The sequence below is a fragment of the Monomorium pharaonis genome, chromosome 6 (genome assembly GCF_013373865.1).
Source record: "Monomorium pharaonis isolate MP-MQ-018 chromosome 6, ASM1337386v2, whole genome shotgun sequence".
Classification (NCBI taxonomy): domain Eukaryota; kingdom Metazoa; phylum Arthropoda; class Insecta; order Hymenoptera; family Formicidae; genus Monomorium; species Monomorium pharaonis.
Window position 1 is genome coordinate 21,097,257 of NC_050472.1, and position 14,627 is coordinate 21,111,883.

The 14,627-nt window shown below is 36.1% G+C and overlaps 1 protein-coding gene and 1 long non-coding RNA gene across 2 annotated transcripts in view; both read right to left on the minus strand.

Annotated features, from left to right (window-relative positions):
- LOC105839813 overlaps positions 1-14,627 on the minus strand; it is a 146,524-nt gene that overhangs the window by 16,798 nt on the left and 115,099 nt on the right. The gene's annotated exons all lie outside the window — the stretch shown is intronic.
- LOC105839811 (cytochrome P450 9e2-like) lies at positions 6,041-7,952 on the minus strand. The gene has a single exon (XM_012686371.3). It carries the CDS (start codon positions 7,867-7,869, stop codon positions 6,304-6,306), a length of 1,566 nt encoding a protein of 521 aa, XP_012541825.2. The 5' UTR covers positions 7,870-7,952; the 3' UTR covers positions 6,041-6,303.

Here is a 14,627-nt window from a genome sequence, read left to right on the forward strand (position 1 = left end):
ATATTTCGATTTATCTGCATATTGATTACAGTACACGTAATTATCGATTGCATAACAAATAATCGTAAAACAAAGCAAATAGCTCGTTTTTATAACTGTTATAATATCGATTTGTCATTTTAATATTTTATTAATTTGCGAATAACGTTAATTGACTGACTTTAATTATCGTGTCATGCTTGCAAAGTGCTACTGTATGTATTTTTATGGACGCAATTACGTAGGAACGAACGAAGAAGTAGATGAATCGTAATAATAAGAATCAGTCATGTCTCGTGGCAGGTGCCACATGATTGGATTGGTTATTATGCTATGTAATTCCGCGTGCTTTGCTTAATACAGCTGTACTTTATCTACTATGCGTCCTATCAAACTTGGCAGATCGCAGCACTGCCTTTTTTCCTGTATATTTAGAAAATTTTACGTTAAGAGTTTATTAATCAGTCAAAAATTTACTATCAAATTAAAGTGTCTCTAAAACACTACTGGGAAAACAGTTAAAATGGAAAATAGCAATAAAAATGTTTATTTGAAAGAAAAGTATTTAAAATCTTTCTATTGTATTTCCATTTTAATTTCTCCCCAGCTTTAAAACAGTATATAAACAAATTAATGGAAATAGATTTAGTTTTAATGATTGATTTTCCATCTAAATGTTTTATTAACATGCAAAATACATGTTTCATATCTCGCCTGTTCAATCATCAGCGAATCTTTATCGTTTGGCTTATTTTCATCACGTGCTCTAATTAGGTCTCGAAGGGCTAGAATTATATTTAGAGCGATGAGTTGTTGTATGCTTTGGAAGATTATCAAGTTGCATGTCATATGGCCGGCTCCAGCGATTCCTTAAAAATTCAACGCGAAGATTAATAGAGCGTAAAATTTGACCGCTGCTTTGAATAAGCTGTAAAGTCGCACGGGATGGTCCGGCTTAATAAGATAGGAACCCATATGCCACCTGAAGGCTACACGTGTTCTCTTGGAAACGGCGGACGTGCCCGATCTGCCTAATGTGCAATCGTACATTCAATATTCATCATTTGAAATAATGAACAACGATTCTCATTCTACGTGCTACAAGTATGTCGCATGGAAATAGTCCAGTCGATTGTTCTTATTAAATTAATTTCACTATTAATTAAATTTTGTTTTCTAATATTCTAAACTAGAGTAGATTAACTAGCGATAATGTATCGAATAATTGTTAATTAAATCGGATATAAATTTCATCCTTAAATTTATCTAAACAGGTCAGTTGTAGAACGTTACATTGAATCGATTCTCTCTTATATCCGTTTTGGTATCACGTTATGTTGTTGACCAGTAACAAAAAAGGATTCGCTCCTTAAATTGCATTATGATGAAGCTTGATATTCAATCCTCGTATCCTGCTACTGTTCGTGCGCAGTTTCACGTTTTCGTTCCAATACCGTAAAAAGCGTGGAAAGTTTGGTACTTCATGAAATACTTATCAGATTTAATTAATTGATCAATAATTTGTACTAACTGCGTAAATCTTGAACAAAAAAATCCGAGAGGAATTATAGAGAAATGTTTTTTTAACTTTGTGCATTTTTAATTGATTTCTATATTTAAAGTTTAACTAATAGACATTCATCAAGATTTTTATTTTTGCATGTAATATTTTTCACGCCTGATCTTTTAAATGATACTTATTTTATTAATAAATTATCAAAAAAGAGATTAAATATGTATATATTTATACATTTATACATATATTATATGTATATATTTATACATAATATAATGGACATTAAAATATTCCACGGCAATCTTCTTTTATAAAAATATATAAACTTACATACAAAATTGCATAATTATATTATTATCTACATAAATAGAAAAATTAATATCAATTGTACTTCATTTTTTAAAATATTGTTAGCACACACAAAACAAGTTATAAATTTTTGTTTTCACTACTCATTTTTTTCTTATATTATATTTTCATTTATTTTATATTTTTTAAAATTAAATATTGCTTATATTGAGTAAAAATAGATTATTGATGAGGTATGATTTAGGCAATTCAGCAACTTCAGCAACTGTGCATTCAGCAACTTTTTCTACATATTATATATATCCATAAATCATAAAATATTCTTTTGAATTCAATAAATTAATAATTTATTCAAGTAATATAGAATGGGCCTCGAAGCTAAACTCGATCATATCGATTAATGGGAAGTAGTGCATGTATCATTAGCGTCGTACGTGTATTACTGCCACCAAAGGCGTCGTATGAAGTTAATCTTCAAGAGCACGCGAAAGTTACTTCGTAATTGGTCCCATAATTCAATTCAGCCAGCGGGTTTCTCAGAAATTTTCGCCAATATCGCGCCAGCTGAGACCGATCTGATATCAATTTGTCGATGAAACGAAAATTGACCGCGACATATTTATCACTTTATTAGTCACTTTCAACATATATATACATGTTCATAATATATACACGTTCATATAAAGTAATTATTAATATATTATTCAAATATTTACGAAATCTGCTCACATTTAGCAATTACTTATATAATAATTGTAAAATAGTTGTGTAGTCAGAATGTCTAACGTGGAAGATTATAAACTTAACTGGCAAAATTATGAATTTATTTTATTGCGAGGATTTTATAAAAAAAGAAATCGTCTTTATAAACATTCGCGATCAAAACATTACACAATCAATGTTATATAATAAAAAATATTACATAATCAAGATTGTCGTGCATATTTTAATCATTAACAGAGAATCAGATTGTACGCGTGTCTTCTGCGTAATGCTCAATCGACGAACCGGAAATGATCGATAAATGCGGCGCTGCACTCACATTTATCAAAGTTGCATTGATTTATAGAACGTCGTGCGTATTTTACGAACCGGGCAATCATTTATCTGTGCACATGTGATGTAACGGTACGCTGGTTCGTATCTCTCGAATCAATTCTCTCTCTCTCTCTCTTTCTCTCCCTTTGGTGGGCGAAAAGTAGGATTCGCGAGTATTTAACGCTGCGCGTATTTGCTCCTTTTGATTTATCAGTCCTGCGACCAATTAATTATTCGGGCGCGGCGGCGGTCGAGATACTCGCGTTTAAAAGATCCTCTCCCTTCCCTCCCTCTCCTTTCCCCTCGTTTAAGTGTACGTGCGTATCGAATTACTTCCGTAAAACGTTCGTGCATTACTCTTTGGCGAGGTCGCGCATCGCTGCGCAACGTTTGCTTAATGCGCCGCACGGTGAATGCATTTGTAATGTTTATAAAAGTATCAATCACGCCCGTCGCGAAAAAGTTTGTCGGCCGCCTTTTCTGCGATAAAAGGGACCTATCTCTAAGAGAAAGTATGAAATTGATGCTACGCGTTAGTACGCCAATTTCGCTTTATTTAGTAAATTATAATGGTTTGATCTTTTAATTATCGCCGTATCATAGAAAAAACAGCATTGAACATCAATATATCAAATCAAAACCAATACATTCAATCAAAAAATTATATTCTTGCTTATATTATACGAGACAATAATAATCATACTGCAACAGACGCACTCTTACAAATCTTATGTATTTCGATGATATCGACATCGGCAGCGCAAACATGCATGCAAAACAATCGGGATGAGAATTCCGACTCCTGGTGCATTTCCCGTCTATATTGGGAGCGTGCATTCGTTGGCGCGCGCAAAAACTGCCCGTTGCGAAGAAAGTAAAGTAAAGCCGGTGGTACAAAGTGGGGCCCCCCGAGTATAATTTTTTGCCGGGGTAGCGAGCCGGCAAATTGCCGGGCAACCGGCCGTGGAAACGGACGAATCGGCTTTCGGCGCGTGCCAGGCCCAGAGCGGCTCCGACGCGGCGCTCCGGTGTTCGGTTGCGCTTTATATCGCGCTCGGTATATCGCAGAGGCAGAGGAGAGGAATCGAGAAGCGATATCCTCTCGCAGCGGTCGATGCAGCCATAGAAGGCAGAAAGTGCAGCGCATGAGAGAAAGAGAAAGATGACAGCGGAAGCGAATGAGAGAGAGAGAGAGAGAGAGAGGAGGAGGAGGAGGAGGAGAGAGAGACAGAGAGAGAAAGAGTTCTTGTTGATTGAGTTACGGGCGACCCGTGTATATTAATTACACACCCGAGGTGCGCACCGCGTCAGGCTGGTAATGATGTCGTCGACACCGGATTAGTTTGCGTACCCCTTTTACGTGCCTGATCGATTTATCCGGTGTAAACATCGATGCCGATTGCATGCAGATGCAAGGTCTCAGACTCGGATATCGGGACGTTTCGTAAAAAAAAAAATAAAAGGAGGACCGTTGTAAAATATGGCACAGCCGGGTAAGATTGCGACCTCTTAAGGTTTGCCGATTTTTCCTGATTTCTGTGAGGACGTAAACATATTCGTTAATTCTTTTTTTTTTGCAGGTTTATTAAAACTCCGGTTATCTAAGAATTAAAAAGAAATAATTAAAACCTTTTGAAATTTAAATTTGTTTAAAATGTGCCAATTACATATGATAAGTTTTGACTTTCATCTCAAAGGCGCACTATTTTTTTTCTCTCATTACGTACGTTAAAAAAAAAATAAAAATAAACCAGTATTTATCATAATTATGTAATTCCTTGTAAACAGACAAAAATTATGTATAAGAGAGAGAGAGAGATGCATCGAAAATACAAATTCTTATTATATCATCCATTTCTGTGAATAGATTAAAATCAAACTATGAGAAATTATATTATTCTAAATCTTTAACGAGCTTAGCATCAATTTGTTATCTATTATTAGTTTAGAAAAATTAGCAATCTTTATTCTCTTCTCTTCTCTTCGAGAATGAAGATTACGTTCATTCGTTTCGGTCATACGTACGTAACGATGCAGAAAAACTGTCCAAATTGCCTCTTAATTTCAAAGCGTATAGAAACGTGCTCTCCTTTTACAATCACCTGCGATCTTTAAAGGTACGATCTTACGGTCCGTCTTGTTAAAGTATTTACATGTAAATTCGTTACACGGCGTAGCGTGATGGCGTGTTTGAATAAATAAGGAAACGAGAATCGCGGCGGGGCACTTTGAATCTCTCGGCACGGGAGGGCTTGTCTCTCGAAAATTGCAAGATACAAAGCGCAAGTTTTGTACGCGATATACATCCTAAGGTGCGTGTCGGCACGCATTTCGTTATCGCGGACGATCGGCGCCCCTCAGATCGCTCTATGCACGTCCGATCATCAGCGGTACGTGTTCATCGTCGGCGATGAATCGACACTGCTTTCTATCAAGGCTCGTAAATTGGATGATTAATCGAGTCGGATGGGGAGAGAGGGAGGGGGGGGAGGGAGAGAAAGGTGGTAGGAGGCGAGCGAGAGATTCGATCGCATCGGGGCCGATGAAGCGAGTTTAAACAGCAGTTGCGCGGTTAATGTTCCGAAAGCGCTTCTGCGCGAATGAGGACCGAAGGATGGCAGACTTCGGGCACCGGATATCGACCGCGAAGCGCGTGTAGAGCGAAAAAAAAAAAAAACGAAAATAAGGAGAGGGAAGACGAAGTCAAGGCTCCCGTACCATCCGGCTTTCGACACACGAGATTTTCGATCCACATGTTTGTTCCGCAGATGATGTCTGCACACCGGGTGCGCAGAAAGTCATCTCTGTAAGACGATTCGAAAAATTACCGCATTCATAAACATTCAAATAGTCTGCGTAAGAATACGTCGTGATATTTTGAGATAATACTAACAATGGGATATTGTACATCTACACACGGATATCCAAAGGATCCCTAGGATATCGAGGATATCCATGAATTACTAGTTTACGTATTAATGAATTTTTTATATTTACTTATAAAATAATGCTAGATACTTTAATTTCCAATGTGCCTACAGGATATCCTATGAACGATGAGTGGACGATAATAAAAGGAGTCATCTGGAATTTAAATTAAATGTAGTTTAAATTAAAAAGATAAAAAACAGTATATATTTTTTGAAATAATCAAGAAATTTATACATTTTTGAAAATTAGTTTATAAAAAAGTTGTATTAAAAATAATTTGTTTGTGCAGTACTTAAACAGTAAATAAACAAATAAAGAGTTAATACTGCGATGAAACATTAATGATTAAAAAAAGATAAAATTAGGAACAATCGAAAACACGATTGATTTGATTATTGTAACGAGAACTTTTTAAAGTAAAACTATTCACGCGGGCATATTCAAATAAATCTGATTGTTCCTTCTTTCGGTTAAATAATATCGTATGAGATTCATATCTATGCAAATTTTATTCGAAAAATCTTGCGAATTTAAGTATGATCATCGGTAGTATTATCATTAACAACATTAGATGCATTAGTTTTTTTGTCTCTTGTTTGAATCTTCAGCCAGAATCCCCCTTCCGCCATCATGTCGAGATTTGCTTTGCTCAATTGCAACGGATGCGACGTTTTCGTGCACAATTTTAATTCGCAACGCGCTAACAAATGAAACAACACAACCTTGGTCTCCAATAACGCAAACCTGTTGCCTATGCACATTCTTGGACCGAGTCCAAATGGAATATACGCGGCTGAATTTATACCCTTCTTGTTCTCGTCCAGGAAACGTTCGGGACGAAACTCATCCGGTTTCTGGAAATACTTGGGATCCCGGTGTAGACCGTAAACCGGGAACCAAACGTTCATCCCTTTCTTCAAGAGGAAGGGCTTGTCCCCCGGTAGCGCCGGAGGTAGCTCGAAATCTTTCTCGCTTATCCTATCCAGAAAAATGAACACGGGCCACATCCTGAGAGCCTCGTTGATCACCGCGTCCAGGTATTGCATTCCGTTTAGCGCCTCGTAAGTCAGTTTCCCGTTAGTTGTTTTTAGAACCTCATCTATCTCGTCGTGCAGCTTCGCCTGAACTTGCGGATTCACGGCGATTTCGTGGGCGGCGAAGCACATCAGGCTGGAGACGGTGTCGAAGCCGCCAAAGAAGAAGATGAACGCCTGCGCGGTCATATCCTCGACGGTCAGTTCCTTACCGGGTCCCCGTTTTCCTCTGGTCTCCATCATCAACTGCAGCATGTCCGGTCGTGCGATATTTTTCATATCTCTGGTGTGTATTGTGTTCCTTACGAGATCTTTGAAAAATTGATTTACGCGATGGCTGATTAATTTAACGCCCAACAGCTTGCTGATAACTGGCATACTTCTGACGATGTAAAGTTTAATAGTGCGCAGACGACTGAAAGTGGTGGCTTCTTTTCCGTATATGTAGAAATCATTGTTAGGATTTTTCATGGAGTTAACGGTGACACCGAAAGCGCAAGTCGCGATTACGTCATTCGTGTATTTAGCGAAGCATTCCTTCATTTCGACATTCCTGTCCGCCGGTAACTTGGAAAGGAAATCAATAAAATTGGAGGCACAGTCGGACATCAATATGAACATGGCTTTTATTTTACTTGTAGTAAAAACGGGACTTAGTAGATTCCTCACTTCCCGCCACCTTTCCCCACGTAGCGAAAACAGATTCTTGCCGAATAGAGGGTCGCTGACTTCGTCGATTAAACTGCGATGATCGGGGAATACCTCGAAGTTTTTAATGCCGATGGCTTTGATGAGATCCGGATCGCGGATCATCACGATTGGTGTCATACTGTCAAAGAAACCAACATATTTGGCGTCTTGATTCAGACAGTAAACCTTTTGAACGAGCTCGGCCATCGATAGTTGATGCAGAATAACTGGCGTCATATTGCCCAGAACAGGTAATGGTGGTATATGTAAAATTTCATATTTCTTGAAAAAGTTCAAGTTTTTATAGAAGTAATAATAAACAGCGATAACGGCAGCTGAAAGCACCAACGTAAAGACAACATAAGTGTCCATGATGACGTTTCGCGGAAAACACTCTGATTAATTCTGTTGCGATGTTGCTAAATCGCGAGTACACGAATGACTGTTGAGATTGTGAGCGATGACATCCTTTTATATAATCGGCACCATATGATTTACGCAAGTTAACCTACATCGCTGATAGAAAGCGAAAGTGGGAGCGAGTAGTATTGATATCGCGTATCTACAAATCTTTTTTCATACCGTGTATAATAATACACGTGTTGTCTTATGTAACAATTAATGGATGAATAAAAACTGGTAACAATGAGCTGTAAACGAAAGAAACACAATAAAAGATAACATGTTTATGACTAAACTCAATAATTTTAGTATTAGCGTCGAAGATTGTCCATGCAAACGTAATACGACAGAAAAAAATTACATAAAAGATAGTAAACGTAAAAAATTGTTATGTATACATTTATATATATATATATATATATATATATATATATAATTATTTAAAAAGATGTGCCCGTCAAATTGAAGGACTATATTCAGTTTTGAATAATCAATCATGAATCATATATTAATCGATGGAAGAGAAAAAGGATACTCACAAAATACGAAACAATAAGTTCTAATTGTCAAATTGGTCTGACGAACTTATTCCTTTTTATTTTCTTCATTGGCCCTGTTTTTGAAACTACCAAAATATAATTAATTAATCTTGCTGGCACATCTTCATTGAAAAACATATCTCGGATATGTCTGCATATGTTTGCAATGAGAAAGAAATATGTGATGTTCGTGACTTTTATTACATGGTAACATAATTATAGTCAAAAATATCATTTGTTAGTTATTATTACTATAATATTAGTAATAATAACTATATGTTTATAGGAGGTTGACAGTGATTTTTTTATGGTACAACTTGCTATATTAAAATCTCGATTTTGGTTACAGCAATTATATCATATGTTGTATACACCAATATTGATTATGAAAACTTTTTTTTTCTTAGTGTTATTACATGCACACAACATTTATTCATATATGACAGTATAGATTGCGTTCAGGGACTTAGCCGAGTTAGCTGTGCAAAATACATTTCATTATTTCATTAGCAATTACATTATTTTAATGTCTTCGATAAGACATTTATACATTTTTTCAATGTTTTTGATAAAATCCATTATAGTCATCACCGTGAACAAAAAATCGGATAAAACCAGTTTTAAGGGTATCTACAAATGTATATTCTATGAATATTTTATAAGATACCCTGAGAAAAAAGAACATGAAATGTTAATAAACTTTATAGGATGTTTTGTATGGATATTTTCCAATGTTTTTATTTACTGCCGAAAGAATTATATTTCTTCAGAGTTTAAATTAAGATGTATGTGTTATATATCTCAAAGTATTATCAAAAATTTAAACATTTTATACATTGTTTTATTATTATGTTTGCGCATTTGTGTACAATTTAATCATAATTTTCTTATTAATGAAAACGCTCTTTGCCTCTTCTATTTTTATATTTAGCAGATATTTTAGAATCAGTATTTCAAGATTTTTTAAAGAGATCGATATGTATTTATTTTTTATTTATTTTTAAAATGACTATTTCAAATATCACCAAATGTTATTTCTTAATTTTCATAATGTTATTAAAATGTTTTAATAATGTTGTGTTAATAACATTATTAAAATGCTATATTATTAATACCATTCAGTTTTATTTTATAATAATACGTACATCTTTTATTCAAATTCTTTATGTAGTTTCTGTATCTTAATATCGCACATTAGTTATGTAAATAACAAGCCTGTGGAACACGACGCTAATTCCGCATGCCGCGTGTCGATGCTAATTGCGTCCACGTGGATAATCAATTTTACGCATAGATTGAACGTGATTAGATGATGTTTCCTGATTCGCAATTAAACACACGAGACTCACCACATCATAACATTTCGTAACATCGGTGAAACATGTAGCGTGCCAGGTTTCGTGGTCACGTTGCTTTTTTTCCGCCGTCTTAAGTTATTTCTAATTCCGGCTGGTCCCTTTCAATCAGATATCCGGTATCATTTCTGCCTCTTCCTCGCTTTTTTTTTAATTAGCCAATTTACTGATCTCGAACATCGCGTATCGTTTTCTCGCCGCGATTATGAAGTCGACGATCTCATCAATTGTCGACTTCATCCGTTTGATCCTCAATATATTCAATTATGCAAACAACATATGTTACCGGATGTCGCATTTATTGCGATGAACATTCCGGTGTGCAAATAAAGTGATGGATTAAATCGATGATCGAGATTTCCGGAACTTTTGTAAATAACGAAAGAAAAAGTATTGTTTGTAATACAGTCGATCGTGCGATGTTTAACAGCCTTATTTATATATATCTAATAACAAATTTACTCGTAGGATTATAATTACAAATTCAACTAATTCACAAGTTAATAATATTAACGATGCAAATTTCAAGAAGCAAGAAAGATGAGCGAATTTTTGTTGAAAACTGAACTAATTCTTTTTTCCGATTGACAAGATACACCGATTGTTTCAGAGTATTTAGAGAAACAGTATTCATATCATTCTACATTACTTTTATTTAGACTTTTATTGCAGCTTGAAGCGTTTAGAAAAAATTTTGCGATAAAATTATAAATAAAACAAAAACTGCGTCATAAATGTATAAAATAATCGGAGACCTTGCGCAATAAAAAGATACGAAATATCGACAGATACGGCCGAATCTCCCTTCGTTTCACGATACGCACCTGTCCCGTCACGAAGCCAATCACAGCGCCCTTAACGAACGCGGTCGGAGAAAGCCCTTCTGCGCGGGTTCGTCCTCCCCTGACGGGTCGATCGCTCCCTCCCTCCCCCGCCCTCCTTTTTTTTAATTGCACCGCCGCCGTGCCATGCCAAATTACGCGTGGATTCGTACGGATCGAAACGTAAGCGGCCCGTTGCCGTGCCTTCTAATTAGTACGGACGCGCCGTTTATTGCCCTCTCGGCGTGTCGTAATTGATATTTGGTCGGAATACGCGAGGCACCTCGTCGTCACGGTCGCTTCCGTCGAGTGCGTCGCGTATCTCCCGTGATCGCTAAATATTTTTATTGTGGGTATCGATTATACGATCGCCGGAAAATGTCTCAATGCGCCACGTATCAAAATTATCTTCTGATTAATTCTAGTAACTACGTTCGCATCCGGATACTTTTCGGGGCAATAATGGCCTGTAAAATCCCAAAGCGAAGACTCGACTCGATCGATTACGTGATACATTAATTTTGTTGCTGTAGGAGGTAACGGCTATCGCTCAACTAGTCAGGTTTATGAGCCATTTATGAAGCTTGAGGAGTTTAAGTGGCCGTAAGTCCGTGTTCATAATTGAAATGACCGTTTTTTGCGCGACACGCTGGACCAGCGAAAAGAAGGCGATCGATTTGCGGTCGATGGTGTTTTTTTATGGATACTGTGGTAAATCCGTATAATCTACTGATTGCTTCTGTAGATGTTCTATAACCTAATAATTGATTGTTAAGCTGTAGCCATCAATCTTTAAGTGTTCTTTTATTATTGATTTTTTAAATTAAAAATTACACGTACGCATACACATAAATTAAATGATATAATATAGTAATTCAGATATCGATTAAAACAATGAAAAACGTGTAATAATTTAATAAAATTAAAATTGAATAATATGCATAAACATCATTCACACATTTTTAAAGAGAGAAAAACATTTTTTTAATACTATTAACAAAACGTTCCTTAATCATGTTTTAATTTAGTTACGTGGTATCTGTAAAAATTATTCTATAGAAATTATTCTCGTCTCGTTAAAAAGAAAAAATTGTATTATTCTATTTGGCTTTTGTGTGTATTTAAAGATCTTGAAAGTCCTTTGAAGAAGTAAATATAATATAAGAGAATCATTATTTTCATTTACATTTTACATTTTGCATTACTTTGAGCAAAATGTGGACACCAATGAATCTCGTGTCATAACTTTGACGAAACGGTATACGCAAATATTAATAGTGGCAGCTTTCATGGCGGTCGCACGATGTTTCGACGCTACCCGTCGACAGCTTAGACGAGCCTCGAATAAATGTAGGCGATATGAATCTCATGCACGGGCGTATTTGACCTGATTGCACGCGTGTGCGTCGCGGACGCGCGGGTATTGGAGTATATTCGCCGTGTTCCACGTGGTAGAGCGTGGTCACCTGCCGCACAGGTGCCCCCTTCTCCCGCGCTATCTCGTAACTCAACCTGGTAACATCCCGCCACGAAGGTGGCGAACTCTCGGATGGACCTTCGGGGTGATCCTAACCAGCAGTCACTTCCAGGTGTAGAGAGCCTTCAACGCAATCGGCCCCGTTTTGTTTTCGGTCCTGTCTAAGCATTAAGGAGCGAGATAACTCACCACGTCGACATTCGAATTTAAATGAGGACACCGCGATCGGGCCGTTCGATGAACGGCTCTCCCCGTTCCTTATTTACGATTACAGATAGTTCGTATATTCTATATCCATACGTTTCTTTGCCCCTTAGAAGAATCAGGAATAATTGAATAAATCAGTAATGCTGGAATAAACGTTTAAAAATAATTCTTTTAAATAGAGATTTTTGTGTGTGTACGTGTATAAGTAGATGATTTAGTATGGATGCAATTTTGCATACAAAAAAAGTATGAGTCTCTTATTTTATTCTATATGTAATTTTTAATTTATCTTATAGTTTGTGCCTTATCGATTTATGTTGCATCTTGATTTTATATTTAAAACCAGTATTATGAGAAAAAAATACGAAAGAGAAAGAAATATATAATATTTTTTAAACTCTACAAACACGTAAATCATGTGATATTATCAATAATGTACTCATTAGTGTTGAAACTATGCAATTTGCTAACAAAAATTTTGCTTTTGTTTCGCTTTTAAAGAATTCACTTTTAGCAGATTTTATATTATAAAAGCCAGATAAATCGTTAATTATCACATTACTATTATTATTAATATTAATGAAATGTGATGTTCAGTTTGAGAAAATAAAGGGTTACTTTTCTTTCTGGGGCAACTTTTTTTTAGTTACTAATTACTATTCCTGCAGTTATTATTCCTTACTATTACTTATATAAGTAATAGTTATACTATATAGCTAATCGTAGAATTTGGGATCTCTTACACGAGAGCCGCGTTATGCAAATTTTCGAGGTTTTGTTCGGGCTATTAACTGCGCGACGTTATGCGATATCCTTAACGATACTTGTCTTACTCTCGTGTTATCATCTGGCACATCGGGGCCCCACAATGCGTTTCTGCGCACGTGAGTAAGCAGGAAGAGAAGAAGAAGCCGAGCGAACAGCCGTTCTCCAGAGAACACGCCGCAGGATTAACTTGACCAATTTATTCTTTTCCTTCCTTTTTCCTCTCTCAGGCGGGATTAATAGGTTTCGGGGTTTATGTAATCCTCTTTTGTCATCGTTGTCTCTCGTTCTTGTCCAGTGGCTGAACGATGAAAAAGTAACGCTAATAGCTCTGGTAACTAAAAATAGATCTCCATCGTAAAGATCCGTTATTCGCTCGTATTATAGGGGAGAGTTGCCGAATGCATACCGCTACTTCAGCACTGAAAAAATTATATTCTAGGAACCAAGGAGATAATCTAAAAATCTAAAAATAAAATGAAAATTCAACTATTCTTCAAATTTAGACTTTTCCTTTTATTTTTAGAATATCCCCTTATCTTTTCGATACTAATTTAATCTGCGCTCGAAGATATAAAAGGTGCATCATTTATTACTTTACTCGCAAACAAACGCGAGATGTAATTATGTTTTACCGAGACAGCACGGCTTTCAAACGGCTTTTTTATTAATACAATAATTCTCATGGAGCTCAATAAGCACGTAATCATCATTATTATTCGCATTACCGAGCTACTATCGTGAACGACAAAGGTTGCTTGCGCAATTATAAACTCGGCAATTATTTCTGATTACTTGACGACTTGCTTACTTGATTACTTGTCCAACGTATCGCGGGCGTATGATATGTTTCTCCCGAAGAAAAGTTCCCGGGAAAATTATATACGCTGGCATTCACGATGATAATTAATGTAATGCCGTGCTTTACCGCCCATTATATAATTATACTTACACCATGAAATTGCATCTTGTTAATAATTACGAATGTTTACTTTATACGAGAGAAATCGTAACCCGCAAAAGGATTACCCATGGAGAACGACCGAAGCATCTGTCGATTATCCGGAGAAAAGACATTGCGCCGCGAGCGACAATCGGGCTTCCAAATATTAATTATGATAAACAGTACCGGTTCGAAGATTAATGTCAAATTAATGAGGTCGGCTAGCAGCGATGGCGGGGTGGCGGTATCGCCGGGATTAAAATCGCGATGAAACATTATATCGCAAACGTTTTCCCACCTGTGTCTAAAAAAATATCGTTTATAATTCGAAAATTACATCCGTACAGGGTGTTTTTTAGTTTTTTTGCCAGGACACACATGCAGTCGAATTTTATTCGATTTAAAGAAGGCTTGTGGATATTTGAAAGAAAAATTTCATCGTTATTCAACGAAACGCGAATGTTTGTGTCTATCACATTAAAGAGAATAAATTATAGATATCTATATGTATTTGTTATAAAATGTGACTTGGTGCACGGTTTGGTAAAAAATACAGTCAAAGTTAAAAATTTACTTGTATAAAAAAAAATTGAAAAGAATACATTTCTTTATAAATGTGTC

What these genes read in the sequence shown, in the direction of transcription:
- LOC105839811 (XM_012686371.3), bottom strand. Translation starts at nt 7,869, where the DNA reads ATGGACACTTATGTTGTCTTTACGTTGGTGCTTTCAGCTGCCGTTATC.